At 41.0% G+C, this 15,322-nt stretch overlaps 1 protein-coding gene across 2 annotated transcripts in view; it reads left to right on the forward strand.

Moving 5' to 3' along the window:
- The window catches only part of il1rapl1b (interleukin 1 receptor accessory protein-like 1b), a 331,363-nt gene that overhangs the window by 11,647 nt on the left and 304,394 nt on the right, over positions 1-15,322 (forward strand). For both annotated transcript variants that reach the window (XM_053616484.1, XM_053616485.1), the window contains exon 2: positions 744-844. In XM_053616484.1, the coding sequence (XP_053472459.1) occupies positions 763-844 (82 nt within the window). In that variant the 5' untranslated portion in view covers positions 744-762. The remainder of the gene's footprint in view (positions 1-743; positions 845-15,322) is intronic.

The following is a 15,322-nucleotide window of genomic DNA, read 5'->3' on the forward strand; positions in this document are numbered from 1 at the left end:
CCAAACCATCACAGGGCACATTCACACACTACAGGGCCTGCTGCAGGGAGGCATGAGGACTGCAGATGTGTTCAGAGCAATAAACTGTAATGTCTGTAATGTAAGATGCCTGAGACAGTGCTACAGGGAGACAGGAAGGACAGCTGATCATCCTTGCAGTGGAAAATTGCATGTAACTATGTGTCGACCCAGACGTGATCACAACTTGCAAATGCCTTGGTGGAAGAGTGGAGGAACATCTCACAGCAAGAACTGACCAATCTGGTGCAGTCCATGAGGATGAAATGCTCTTTTGTTCAGGGACTCATTATTCCCTTTCTGTTCATCAAATGTCTGTGATACTTGTTCAGTTTATGTCTCAGTTGTTGAATGTTTTTACTTTTCAAAAATACAAATATTTACACGTTTAATATTTACACAAATTTGCTGGAAATAGTTGAATGCGAGAGGACATTTTGCTGAGTATATATTTATATGTAAGTGATAGGAGGTTGTGCTGTTGTTGTTGTTTTTGCTACTGTGTTTTAAAATGACACTAATGTTCTTTTAGTAAAATATGTAGAAAGTATGTGTCCATGTGGAATCATGGACTAGTGATTCAAAGTTTAACATAGTTTATTTTGTTGTGGACTTACCAAAGATTACTTGGATCTGTGTACAAGGCTTTGAAATTTTTATTCTGCTTTTTTGATTCTCCTTTTTTCCAATCTTAAAAATGTATGTACTTTTTCATGTATTTGCAGGACATTGTCACAAGGGAAAATGAAAGGATCTATCCCTCTTCAGGTTCTCCTCTATGCTACATTAATTCGGAGTTTAAAGGTCTTATCCAAGAGAGGTTCAGGTAGGACTCATATTATTGTCTTCAAGTTGAACTTGATGCCAACGGTGTCTCAACATGTCTAGTCCTTCCTGTTACTATTTGTATGCCTCAAATAACCTTAAAATATACTTCAAACAGGAAGGAAGCTATTGAAGAAAACACTATTAAATTTGCCCTTGCTGTGACCTTGACCTTGTGTGGATTAATTCCAAAATCTAATCAGTTCATCTGCTGGTTTACACTGATACTTCCATATAAATCCTACAAACATTCTATCACTTGTTCTTCAGATAAAATGCTACTGATAATCTCAGACGGACAGACGGACGCATGGACAACCCAAAAACATAACCTAGTGGCAGAGGCATAAAAACTGATCTTTAAAACACTGAAGAAATGCAGTTGTGTGTAGAAATATTTTGAACTTTTGAACTTTTAATATTTAGAATTTTGACCCATTCTCTTTGACTCCGACTATTGGATTTGGCTTTTTTAATTTAGATCTTTGATGCACTGTCAAGATGCATAGTGACTTGTGATATCTTAAGTATTCTTTTTGCTATCAGGTAATTATAAAAATATGAATTCTTATTCTGAGATATTGTACCAGAGGTGCTGGTGAAGAATTGTGGCTTTGTGCATGTTTTATCATGCATTTGACTGCTAAAGATACCACTTCAACTCTACACTTCAACTCAGATTTTTTAAAATGTTTTATTAATTCCTATTGCAGCATTCTCAGAGGTCCGTAGAGGTACCAGTGTGAAATCAGTGTATCATATTTTTACTGAAAATAGACCAGGCCTTGCCATGATAGTCTCAAAAAATAGATTCACATTAAAAAATAAAGATGGATCATGTGAACTACATCTTCTGGCGCAACACAGAGATGCAGTGTGGTATGCTGTTTTATACAGAGCTTGATGCTGTGAGACATTCAGCATGGTGTAGAGAAAACCACATTGGAGGTCAGATGTAGTGGGTGTGGCCTTTGATGAACAAATATCTGTGAAATGTGTAAGCAGAAACTAACATGGAGAAAGGGACCCCAAGAAAAGAAGATACACTTAAAAAAAATGAAATATATGAGCCAAATTCCAAATAAATGAGCCAAATGAATGAAATTTAACCTTCAAACATATGCATCTAAACTTATGGACTTTGAGAAGAGATCAATTGCCACCTTGGAATGAGGAAGGTATTTAGGAAGGTGAATAGTGTGGTGGAGAAAAACAAATATGAGGAGACGGTACAGAACTGTAGCAGAAATGTTATGAAAAGTTACAAGTTGCTTGAAATTTAAGAAAAGATGATTCGCTGCTAAATTGATGAATTGAAACTGTGTACTGTGCACTCTGATCCTGACACACAGCTGTGGCTCCTCACAACCTCTATATCACCGTGGTACTTCTTCTGCTCTCTCTCTCTCTCTCTCTCTCTCTCTATCTATCTATATATATATATATCTCTATATATTAGTAGAGACAGCAAGTGTTAGACTTTCCAATGCAGCTATATGACACCGTTTTTAGTGTTAGGTAAAGTAGAGACTCGACTCAGCTAGCTAGTGATCTACGAGATACATGTATCATACAAGCATGATGATGTTGATGATGATTCTTTTCATACCATAACACACACAGTTTCAGACATTTTTAAAGCTGGAATAATTCTACATAAGTTTATTATACATTATTTAACTCTCTGGGACGCATGGGTTTGTTTTTAGAACGGAAAACTGTAGAAATTCTGAAAGACACCGTAGAAGATGCTCAAACCCACATGTTGCTTGGGGCCCTGAGGTTTGAAGCACATAATAGGGACTTTAAGCAGCAGCTGCGAATGGAATGGCTATGGCGACAGGAAGTAAGCTGTTACACCGCCAGGGCTGAAAACTTAAAAATCACTAAGCAACCGTAAACAAGATGGCACAATGCAGCATTCGGTCATTTATGGAAATACAAAAAAAATGTCATTTAAAAAAGCAAGAGACTGCTTTTGGCATTAAATAATAATCTATTGTCAGAAGAAGAGTTTTTACTCTTGTATGATGCCAATCTGTCTAAAAACCTAGATTTACTGTGTAAGCAATACAGTACTTGCCTTTTAATCTTGATTACATGGAAGAAGATAAATGCCTAAATGAATTTCGTGTCAGAAACATAAAATTAGCTTAAATTTAAAACATATCAACACAGATTAAATAAAAGACTAATGATACAATCATATACTGATGCAATTACAATATCATATATCATAAAACATAACATTTACTTGCCTAAGGTTCCACGTTGTAATGACTAAAGCAGCAAAGCAGCTATTCTCCCATAGTAGACGGTTACAGTAGAATGTCACGAAGTCGCAGTTAAAGTCGTGCATGCGCAATGCAACGTCAGAATGCTGTTGCTGTTCCATTCGCAGCTGTTGCTTAAAGACCCTAATATTTTATGGTAGGATGGAATCCCCAACCAGACAAACTCACCCCAAGATGTTAGATAAGCTATCAGTTCCTTGGAAAGAGATCAAGAAAGGATGACAAAGGTCCTCTGAATAAACCAGATACCCTAGGTATGCATATGCGTGGGGATGTGGGTGTATGTCTGTTTGTAGACATATTACAAAATATAAAAACATATTCTGTGACTGCTATTTCCTAAACTTATGATTTAACGTATGATATTTTTGATCACCATATTGTTCATCATTAGCATAGGATTGATATTAAACATACTGTGAGGAATATTTTGGAAAAACATAATTAGGGATACATTTATATATTTAAAATTTATATCCATAGTAGAGGAATAAATGCATAAATTGATCAATTATAAATTCAACATTTATATTCAGAATTTATGTTTCTTTAAAGCTGTTTTATATATTGTATTTTGTTAAAAAGTGCTATACAAATAAAATTTAATTTAATGGAATGGAATAATGTAAATGACCAGATTTAATTCATGTACTCTCTCTGACCCATATTCATGCAACCAAGGGTGTAAAATGGCCCTACCAGTGTACACTTTCTTGGTAGAATTCACAATTTTGCTCATATTTGTCTTGATAGCAAAGTTGTTTGTTTTGTAAGACTTTTTAACAGTTTCCATTGGTCTTGTTTGGCCATGCTAAACCTGCACCACAGCCTTCACTCTTTTTACTCTAAAAATGAAGAGAAATAATTAATTGAGATAGAAAACGTGTAGAGAGTGAGAGTGTCATGTCACTGAACATAATGGAAGTTAGGACAGATGCAAGTGCAGATAAGAGCTAAGGAAAAAAAAAATACTCCCTCCCCCGGCGGTCCTGGCCCTCTGGGCAAAATGTCTTCACAGCCCCTCAGGTTCCAATGCCGGCATTGTCCAACAAGTAGCAGGTTCCTCGAGGAGCTGGGGAGCAAACATGAGGCTGGGGCTGGTTTGTCAGGGTCGTTCGACAAGACCCAGGCTTGGGAAGTTGTGTCGTCAGCTTTAGATGGGGGCTTGACTTGGTGAGCAGTCTCGTCGGCTTTTCTTTAATGTGGAGTGATGTCCTCCTCATTGGAGCAGGATGGCAGAGCGATGTCCTCAGTGGAGAAGGATGGCAGAGCGACGTCCTCAGAGAAGCCTGGCGTTGTGACCTCCGAGGCAGAGTAGGAAAGCAAAGCAGAGTTCTTGGCTGCAACGGGAGGTGGAGAAACATCCTCAGCTGAACAGGGATGCTGAGAGGCATCCTCAGTCACGCAGAGAGCCTGAGTGGCATTCTCCTTCGACTCTGGTTGATCATGATGTCTGCTTCAAGCATGAGGTTGGCCGTGTCAGCAGACATGGGCGTGAACAGAACTTGGTTATCCGTGTCAGCAGACTCGGGCGTGAACAGAACTTGGTTGTCTGTGTCAGCAGAAGCGGGCGTGAGCAGAACTTGGATGTACGTGTCAGCAGACGCGGGCGTGAGCGGAACTTGGATGTCCGTTTCAGCATACTTGGGTGTGAGCAGAACTTGGTTGTCCATGTCATGGACCTCGGAAAGGAACATGGCTTTTTTTCTTTTACCTCAAACTGGAACATGGCGTGGGAGGTCACCTCTTCGACTTCAGACTGGAACTTGGCTTGGGAGGTCGCCTCATCAACCTCTAGCTGGAGCTTGGCGTGGGAGGTCACCTCGTCGACCTCTGTCAGGAACATGGCTTGGGAGGTCGCCTGGTCAACCTCTAGCAGGAACTTGACTTTATGCTGGAATTCTGGAGATGAGACAACCTCATGGGTCTCATGCTGGAGAAGGTCACCATGTTGACCTCCGACTGAGGCTCTGGAGTTGAGACTACCATGTGGATCTCAAGCTGGAGCTCTGGGGAGGAGGTCACCATGTCGACCTCTGGCTGGAGCTCTGCAGGTGAGACCACCTTGTGGGTCTCAGGTTGGAGCTCTGGAGATGAGACAACCTCATGGGTCTCGTGCTGGAGCTCTGAGGAGGAGGTCGCCATGTTGACCTCCAACTGGGGCCCTGGAGCTGAGGTCGCCACATTGACCTCAGACGAGTGTTCAGGCGGTGAGACCACCTCATAGGTCTCATGCTGGAACTCTGGGGAGGAGGTCGCCATGTTGACCTCCAACTGGAGCTTGGCAGGTGAGACTACCTCGTGGGTCTCAGGTTGGAGCTCTGAAGATGAGGTCGCCATGTTGACCTCTGGCTGGAGCTCTGGAGGTGAGACCATCTCATGGGTCTCAGGTTGGAGCTCTTGTGTGGGGGCCAACCGCTTTGCTTGCATATAATAGGTGGAGAAAGGCAGGGCAGGTTTATCTGCCAGGCTGATCCCCGCAAAAGATGTGAAAGATTAGATTCTGGACTCCCGAACGCCAACACAAGTATTTCCACAAAGTGGGATACATTCCCAAGTTCCCTGGCTCCCTTGGCCACTAGGAGCCACACCCATTGGCAGGCAGGTCCAAAGAACCATGAACACATGAACTTGAGCCATTGCTTCTCCTCTGGCATGGGATCTGCTAGACTAGCAAAATAAAACTGTCAGTCCATTGGGGAAACCATTCCTTGGGTTCCCTGGCATGATGTCTACTACATCTTCCTGCTGCATCCATGGTGAGGCGAAGTATTCTGTCACGTAACTGAACGTAACGGAGGTTAGGACAGATGCAAGTGCAGATAAGAGCTTTAATTAAAGAGAGGCAGGCAGACAAATTTAAATCATGAGACAATAGCATGGTCAAAAAACAGGCAATGGGTCACGCAATCTGCAAGCAAAAAACAAGATCAAAGACTATGGAACAAAATGAGGAACAGGGTACAAATGTTTGGTGCGGTGATAACACTCAATACTTTGCGACATACATAGATACACGAGGGGTTTAAATAACAAATAGGAGTAATCGGGGTGAAACACAAGACAGCTGAGAACAATGCTGACACATGCGGGAAACAACCACTGAAAATACGGGGCGGACACAGGACAGAAATCATCACAGATGCACGGTTCAAATGTAAACAAAGTCAAGGTCACTGAAAACCAAGAAGTATGCGCTTGCTTTGAGCTCAAGCTTTGAGCTGGCGCATCGAGCTCGCGCTTGAGCATGCTGTGTGCTACAGCGCTTACCACGAGGGGAAATCATGACAGAGAGAGAGAGAGAGAGAGAGACTGGATGTATTTCAAAATCCAGTCCATGTTCAACAATAAGAGCGGTATAAAAACAGGAAAAGCATTTGCGCTGGTACATTTAGGGTGGATAAAAGGTCTCATTTATTGATCCTTGTAACCGCTTTATTGTAGTCAGGATGTTAATACATCCAGTGCATATCCCATGAATACTGGGTGCAGGTCACAACCTAGGTAGGACATCAGTTTATTACAGCAACACACTGTAACCCCCTTATTTTATTTATGTCTATTTTGGGTGCTATTCATGTGTCTAGGTCGGTGGTAGGCTGGGTGTCTTTTGTCTGCTCCTCTTTAAGAACCCAGCCTACTGCAACATGTCATGTTCCTGCATCTGGTTTGTCATTGGAAGATCACATCTTTTAAAAACCTTGCTCCCACCTCATGTGTATTTAAACCTTGTCAGTGTACATCCTAGTGCAGATCATTGCCTTAGCCTTGTCCTGTGTGAATTTTGCTATGTGTGCTGATTTATTCTTTGTATGACCCTCTGCCTCTTGTTTATCTCAATTCTGCATTGCATCTTTTGATTCAGTTGTTTTGTTTAGATATATTTTGTAAATAACACCTCGTTGTAAATAGTACATTGCAAATAGTGGTTAGTAGGAAGTCAGCGCCATGTATGTTTAATCCATTTTCTCTTGAAAAGCAGAGTGTCACAGTTGAAAAAGAACAGTATAGAAGATCATGTGGCGAAAATGTCACCTTGGTCTTCACCTGTTATTCTAATGCTAAAGCCGGACCAGTTGTACTGGTTTTGTGTCAATTACAGGGATGTAAACAGCAAGACCATACCAAATACTTATCCAATGCCCTTACTACATGACATCCTGGAATCCTTGGAAGGCGCCTCCTGGTTCATGACCTTGGATTTGCACTCTGGCTACTGGAAAGTGGAGATGGAGGAGGAGTGCAATGAGAGACTGCCTTTATCACCACCAAAGGCCTATACCAATTCAAGAAAATGCCATATGGACTACGACCCGCAGCTGCCACTTTCCAACGGCTGATTGAACGAGTACTGTGTGGGCTGAGCAGGTTTCTCTGCTCTTTCATCACTGCTCTGGATCATTCAGTCAGCAGGATACATTATTCCATCGGAACGTAGGATCCGCACAGTTCCAGTCGCTGGAAATATTATGACTCAACCTGGAAGAGGATATGTTTCTTTATTGTCTCAACACACTGTGAAGAGGACAGTTTGAGTGGCTAAAAAGTCTCCAAGCATCACAGCTGGAGAATTGCAGAAGTTAGTTGCGTCTTGGGGTCAGAAAGTCTCCAAAACTACAATGCGAAGTCACCTACATCACCACGAGTTTTCTGGAAGGGTTTCAAGAAAAAAGCCTCTACTTTCATCCAAAAACAAACTCGAGCATCTTCAGTTTGCCAGACATTACTGGAACTTCAAATGGGATCGGGTTCTATGGTCAGATGAAACCATACCAGAGCTTTTGGGCAATAAACACCAGAGGTGGTTTTGGTGCACACAGAGAGGTAGCCATATGAAAAAGTACCTCATGCCAACGGTTAAATATGGTGGTTACTCATTAATGTTTTACACCCCCTTTTCCTCCTTTTAGCAAGGTTGAATCCTGCCTCATCAACTCAATCCACAAAAAAGATTCAACTTCATTAAAGTAAGTATAATGTGCAGTAATTTAGGCTATGAGATTATGTTATACCCTAACAACATTTAAATTCTTAAAGGTACAGATGATAGAAGCAACCGTGAAACAGATCAGATTTGGTTGAACTTCCATGGACAAGACCAGGTTCAATCATTTTGGTCCAAATTTCATGTGATATAACTGTTCTTTTACCCTTTCCTCAGTTGTCTTTTGTCATAATTTTTTTGTCCATCTTTGAAAAACAAAACAAAACACATTCCAATAACTGAAGGAAATCTTTATGGAAATTATTAAATGGTTATTGTTGTCAACTGTAGCCTAAATAGCTTGGGTTCTTGATTTGGGAAAGATATTGTTGCTTTGGAACATAGTTAGCTTGCTTACTCAGTCACATTAGATAGAAGAAGAGCTTTCCAGAAAGTTCCATGGGGTGTCTGGTTCAGCAGATTGCTATTTGTTGTTATAATTTGCAAATCATTCTAGCAGCCCTTTTTTTTTTTAGTGTTTCCAGGGCGTAGGGGTAGGGTTAGCATAAGACAAACAAACCAAAAACTTCCAGTATTCTGTAGACAATGCCTACTTCAGTTTTTAATCCGGAATTGTCAATTGATCACACTTCTACATAATCCAGTCTAGTAATTAGAAACTTGTTTAAATTAAATTTAATGTAAGCAATGAAGGCCTGTTCTGATGAGAAATGTAATAATTTTATGTAGACTATACCTAATGTTTTCTCTTAAATCTGACCCATCACATATTCCCTTTTTAAAATTAACTTAATACAGCATACACACTTTTAAAATTTAAACCCTTAAACGTTTTACGTAGAATCAGATTTTCTATCCTTTTGAAAGCTAGGAAACATTAACCCTTAAAGAACCCTTAAACGTCGCACACACACACACACACACACACACACACACACACACACACACAGCGTTCCATAACTAACTTGCTTCCTATTGCTCATTCATCATTGCAAAACATTGTGTTCTTCTTTTTTTTTTTTCTGGAAAAGGACACTTGCCAGTTTTATTATGTGAGATGGCTCTAGACCAAATCTTCTGTGTGTATCTCTGCATACACATCAGGTCGTTATGCGCAGATGCTTACACAGGCTGAAGTATTCATGTCCTCTAGGAGGTGCTGTGACATGAGCCACACCAGAAGAGCCGAAAAAATGCGAGCTCCATGTTTAACTGTAGGAATAATAAATAGAAGTTAACACAGACATGATTTTATTTTAAAAAGTTCTAAGGAAAAACCTAACTTTGCATGATGATGATGATTATTATTATTATTATTATTATTATTATTATTATTATTATACAAGTTAATTCTCAATGAAAGCATTTTTGAAGTGTTTTAACTCAACTGTATGCAGCAGTATGAGCAGCTTTAGTATCAAAGCACTTCAATTTAACTAGAGTTTAAATCTGCAATCCACAATCACTGATTGGGGGATGCTTTAAGTTTTTTTTAATTGAGTTGTTATGATTTACATCACCTACACTGTGTGTTTACTGAGAGTCTGTTAGAAGAAAGAGAACATAAACAGTGCAATCTTGCAGGATTAAATTGTGTTAATTTATACTAACCGTTCAGTGCAAGAGTTTTATCATAGAGAAATTATAATTAAAGTATTAGAAACAGAGCGAATATGTTTAAACTGAGGTTTTCACAGAGCCTTTTCATCTGTTTCTGTCATAAGCTGTTTTAAGGGTTTTAATGACCTACACTTAGAGAAAGCAGGTTCAGAGCACAAGCACGTCTATAGAAGATGGAAAGTTCTGCATATGATAAGGGAAATTTAATTTGTTTACACTTTATTACTTAACAATAACATAAGATAAATACCCTTCTATCTCCCAGTGGCTAAAGGACATGATGTTTTTTCTAAAACTCGAGAAAATAAGGTATACGATGAAGGGTTGTATGGACAAGTTTTTTTTTTTTTTTTATAAATGGCATCCCTTTATCGTATACTTTATGGAGTTACAGACACTTCCCACTTAAATTTTTGTGCCTGTTGTTGGGTCTTACAATATCTATATAACCACCGACAGTTATTGGGTAGCCATGATGAGCCGAGGGGGGCGGGGGACGGGTACTTTTAATTTTGTTTTCCTTTGTTAGTATAAAAAGGAAAAAAAAAACCTGTGAATGTTTACTGCTGTGTGTTGCTCAATTTGTTTTCTTTTTTCTTCTCAATGGAATATTTGGGCAAGGGAGGGGAGGAGAGAAGAGAAAAGGTGATGTTCAGCAGACATGTTTGGTAGACGTGTTCAGCAGAAATGTTCAGCAGAAATGTTTAGTTCAGCAGAAATGTCCGGCAGAAATGTTCGGCAGAAATGTCCAGCAGAAATGTTCAGCAGAAATGTCCAGCAGAAATGTTCAGCAGAAATGTTCAGCAGAAATGTTCAGCAGAAATGTTTAGTTCAGCAGAAATGTTCAGCAGAAATGTTCAGTAGAAATGTTTAGTTCAGCAGAAATGTCCAACAGAAATGTTCAGCAGAAATGTTCAGTAGAAATGTTTAGTTCAGCAGAAATGTTCAGCAGAAATGTTCAACAGAAATGTTCAACAGAAATGTACAGCAGAAATGTTCAATAAAAATGAAATTGGAAAAAAAACAATAACATAAGTAAGAACATAAGCACAATGTGCAGTTAGCTCATAGGAAGACTGCTAGTGGCACATCTCGGTGTGCCACATTTAACTATGATCCCCCTCTCTGAGTAGCAATGAGTATAAATCAGCCTTGAGCTGTTGGATCTCTTTTGGAGGGGCTGGGCTGTGGAGGATCTGGGAAGTATGTGGGAGCCAATCTCTGTGTGCTCTTCTCTAGTGCTACCTGAGAAAGACTGTGCAATTCAGAACTATTGCAATCATTTCTATTTTTCAAACAGAAAATCGGGGATTCCTTTTCTCTCTGTGGTGCTTTCTAAACTGCATTCTACACTGAATTTTAAACTGTTTTAAAATTAAAATCTCACTTCTCTTAAAAGTGGACAGAAAACTTACAGCTACAAATATGATAGTGGCAATGCTGGAACCTAAAGGGAAAAAAGTAATGGACAGAAAAAAAAAAACACCTTACTTTGAAGAATGTTTCTTTTTATGCAATTTTCTGCAAGTATCTGGATCATGCTGATTGATGATGTAAGCAAAAGTAGCAATTTTCTGTAATCACAGGTCTATTGTTAAAGGATCTTCTGAAAATCTCAATCTAAAAAAAAGACCTATTATTGCACAGGCTATTTATAGAATTCGGCCAAAATTTTATTGGGATAATCTCATACAGTGTGACAAATGTTAATCTTAAAAGACCACTGAAATTGCACAGTCTAAAACCAATTTAAGAATATACATGTTTGTTTGGGAGGCAGCACCTTTGGGCCCACATCACTGAATTTGCATTGAGTTTATTATTTGATATTTCCAGTATAAAAAATGCAAATGTGAATGAAATGAGAATAAAATATTTCTGAAATGTAGATATTTCTGATGCAGTTTTTGCCTCTGGAATCACTCTTCTACTATCTTTTTTTGCTTCTGACTTTTGGCACGTATTTTATGGGGCATGAGGTGCGGTCTTAGATGAAGGTATTCACTTTAAATCTCTACTGCTCAACTGTGGTGCAGTTTAGCAAACTGCGCACCATCGAATGCATCACTGAGCTCCACACTAGGCATTGACAACTGCCCTTTTGGATCTACCCTAGACTTGACAAGGATGAATGCTAGTTGGAGCTCTCTATGTTGTCCAATGTTCCAACCCATAAGCTGCTTCAGATACATCACAGAAGATATGTAGTTTTATTTTTGCTTGTGGTATATACAAGACAACCAGGATGAGGAGAGTGATCAGCAGTAGGTAGTGCAAATCCGCTTGGGTCTTTTGGGTGGTTGCAAGGCAGTTACTAGGGTGTTCTGAGTGGTTGCTAGGGTGTTCTCAGTGGTTGTTAAGTGGTTGCTAGGGTGTTCTGAGTGGTTGCTAGGGTGTTCTGGGTGGTTGCTAGTGTGTTACTAATCAGTTGCTAGGATGTTATGGGTGGTTGTTAGGGTGTCCTGAGTGGTTGATAGGTGGTTGCTAAGGTGTTATGGGTGGTTTCTAGGGTGTTCTGTTTGGTTGCTAAGCTGTTGCTAGGCAGTTGCTAGAGTTGTCTGGGTGGTTGCTAGGTTGTTGCTGGGCAGTTGCTAGGGTGTTCTGAGTGGTTGCTAGGTTGTTCTGGGTGGTTACTAGGTGGTTTCTAGGGTGTTCTGTGTGGTTGCTTGGGGTGTTGCTAGGCAGTTGCTAGGGTGTTTTGTGTGGTTGCTAGACGGTTGCTATAGTATTCTCGGTGGCTGCTTGGGTATTGCTTGGCGGTTGCTAGGGTGTTCTGAGTGGTTGCTAGCGTGTTGCTAGGCAGTTGCTAGGGTGTTCTGTGTGGTTGCTAGTGTGTTGGCAGGCGGTTGCTAGGGTGTTCTGCATGGTTGCTAGGGTGTTGCTAGGCACTTGCTAGGGTGTTCTGGGTGGTTGCTTGGGTGTTGCTTGGTTGTTGCTAGGGTGTTCTGAGTGGTTGCCTGGGTGTTGCTAGGCGGTTGCTAGGGTGTTCTGAGTGGTTGTTAGGGTGTTGGTAGGCTATTGCTAGGGTCTTTTGGGTGGTTGCGAGGTGGTTACTAGGGTGTTCTGGGTGGTTGCTTGGGTGTTGCTAAGCGGTTACTAGGGTGTTCTGAGTGGTTGCTAGGGTGGTTGCTAAGGTGTTGCTAGACAGCGTCCCAATATGTTTGGAGCTAGGCAGCATCCCAGTGCTTCGGGTGCTAGGCAGGGTCCCAATTCTTTTGGAGCTAGGCAGCGTCGCAATACTTTTGGAGCCAGGCAGTGTCCCAATACTTTTGGAGCCAGGCAGTGTCCCAATACTTTTGGAGCCAGACAGCATACTAATACTTCTGCAGCTAGACAGCGTTCCAATACTTTTAGAGCTGTACAGTGTCGTGGAAATTTAGACTCGTCATCTCAGATGAAGTTGTTTATTACAGAAGCAAAGATACAGGAAGAAGAATTTTGAGCCAGTTTGGTTGTTTCAAGGTCTTAGCAGATGCACAGACACTCCTGAAGACAATAACATGTTTGTGTCAATGTAAGAGGAAAGAACATTCTGTTCTGATGAACATGAACAGAGTGAACAGAACTATTACAAAGTAAAAATTTATCATTTCCCTCACAGCAGATAGATAGACTGTTAGCTTGATTGATATAGATAGATAGACAGACAGACAGACAGAGAGATAGATAGATAGATCTGATCAGTTTGGAAAAATAGAGCCTGACCAGTGTGATCAGCCTGAAGGACTGTGCTGAGTTTGGTAGAAGTAGCTTGAAAGCTCAAGGAGTTATAACTGTAATGTATCGGAATGTAAAGGAGTTGAGGATGGATGCAAATGCAGATAAAGACGTTTATTAAAGAACGAGGCAGGAAGACAAATCCAAATCGTGATACAGAAGCGTGGTCAAAACAGGCAATGGGTCAGGCGATTTACAAACAGACTTAAATAGGGCGAGAACAAAGAACAACCACTTGGTAAGTGAGTTAAACTCAATACTATGCATAGTCATAGCATATGAACAGTCTCTTATATACTGTGGTGTGAGTGTGTGTGAGATTGGAAACAGGTGTTTGTGATTAGAGTCCGGAGAAGGTGAACGTGTGTGTGTGTGTGTGTGTGTGTGTGTGTGGGAAGTGTAATCCATGGTGGTCATGTTTGTAGGCTGCAGTGCGGGATGGGAAATGTAGTCACTAGTTTGCTGTAACATAACAGAAATCCTTCCCCCCCCCCGGTGCAAAAATACACTCCCTCCCCCGGCGGTCCTGGCCCTCTGGGCAAAATGTCTCCGCATGAACTGGGAGACTGAGCGGCGTCCTCAGCGGAGCAGGAAGCGTGAGCAGAACTTGGTTGGTTGTGTCATTAAGCCCGGGTGTGAACAGAACTTGGTTGCCCATGTCAGCAGGCTTGGGCATGATCAGAACTTGGTTGGTAGTGACATCGGCTTCAGGTGTGAGCAGAACCTGGTTGGTCGTGACGTCGGTTTCAGGCATGAGGAGAAGTTAGTTGTCTGTATCAGCAGACTCGGGTGTGATCAGAACTTGGGTGCTCATGACGTTTGCTTCAGGCGTGAGCAGGACCTGGTTGGTCGTGACATCGGCTTCGACCTTGGCATGAGCAGAGCTTGGGTTGACCGTCTCTTTGACCTCGGACAGGAACTGGGCTTTAGAGGTCGTCTCTTCAACCTCGGACAGGAACTGGGCTTGAGAGGTCATTTCCTCGACCTCGGACAGTAACTTGCCTTGAGAGGCCGTCTCTTCGACCTTGGACAGGAACTTGACTTGAGAGGCCGTCTCTCCGAACTTGGACAGGAACTTAGCTTGAGGGGAGGCTCTTCGACCTCGGACAGGGGCTTGGCTTGAGAGGTCACCTCTTCAACCTCTGACAGGGACTTGGCTTGAGAGGTCGTCTCTCTGACCTCTGACAGGAACTTTGCTTGAGAGGTTGTCTCTTCGACCTCTTACATGAACTGGGCTTGAGAGGTAGGTATGTTTGCTTTCTCCATCCAAATTAATAATAATAATAATAATAATAATAATAATAATTAAAGCTGCAAGCAGCGATGAACGGGCCCTTGCACCTGGATGCATGATGGATGCACCTGCCAGGGGAACGCCATTCTCAAGCTGATTAGTTAACACATTGAATCCTTCATGAATGAAAGCTAACAAGAACAGTTTATCCACTTATCATACCGTGGGTTCACTGGGTGCGATTTTGGTACGATCATAAGATATCCAACCATAAAACACTACACTTTGTGCTCGATTCACAAAATTAAGTTGCACTGGCAAGAAAAACATTTAGTCACAGTTTTAATCAAATCTTTTATTTTGTTACAATCATTACACAGGAACGATGACAACGGAAACAAACACTCACATCTCTCAACTTCTGTACATGATCTCTCAGTCTGAAGCTTCTGTCACAGGAAAGCGTGTCCACTTTACTTGACAAAATTCATTTGAAATTATAATCTAATTATTATCAAATTATTTCAATTTCTATTAATTATGTAACTATCTATTAAGAATGAATTTTTAAAATAACATTTGTTCAAATTCACTAGAGTTCTAGGGTTAGTCTCTGAAATGCGGCACATTAAGACAACATGTTAACCAGCATTCACTTCCAAGCTGCTG

Source organism: Ictalurus furcatus, chromosome 27, assembly GCF_023375685.1.
Source record: "Ictalurus furcatus strain D&B chromosome 27, Billie_1.0, whole genome shotgun sequence".
NCBI lineage: Eukaryota > Metazoa > Chordata > Actinopteri > Siluriformes > Ictaluridae > Ictalurus > Ictalurus furcatus.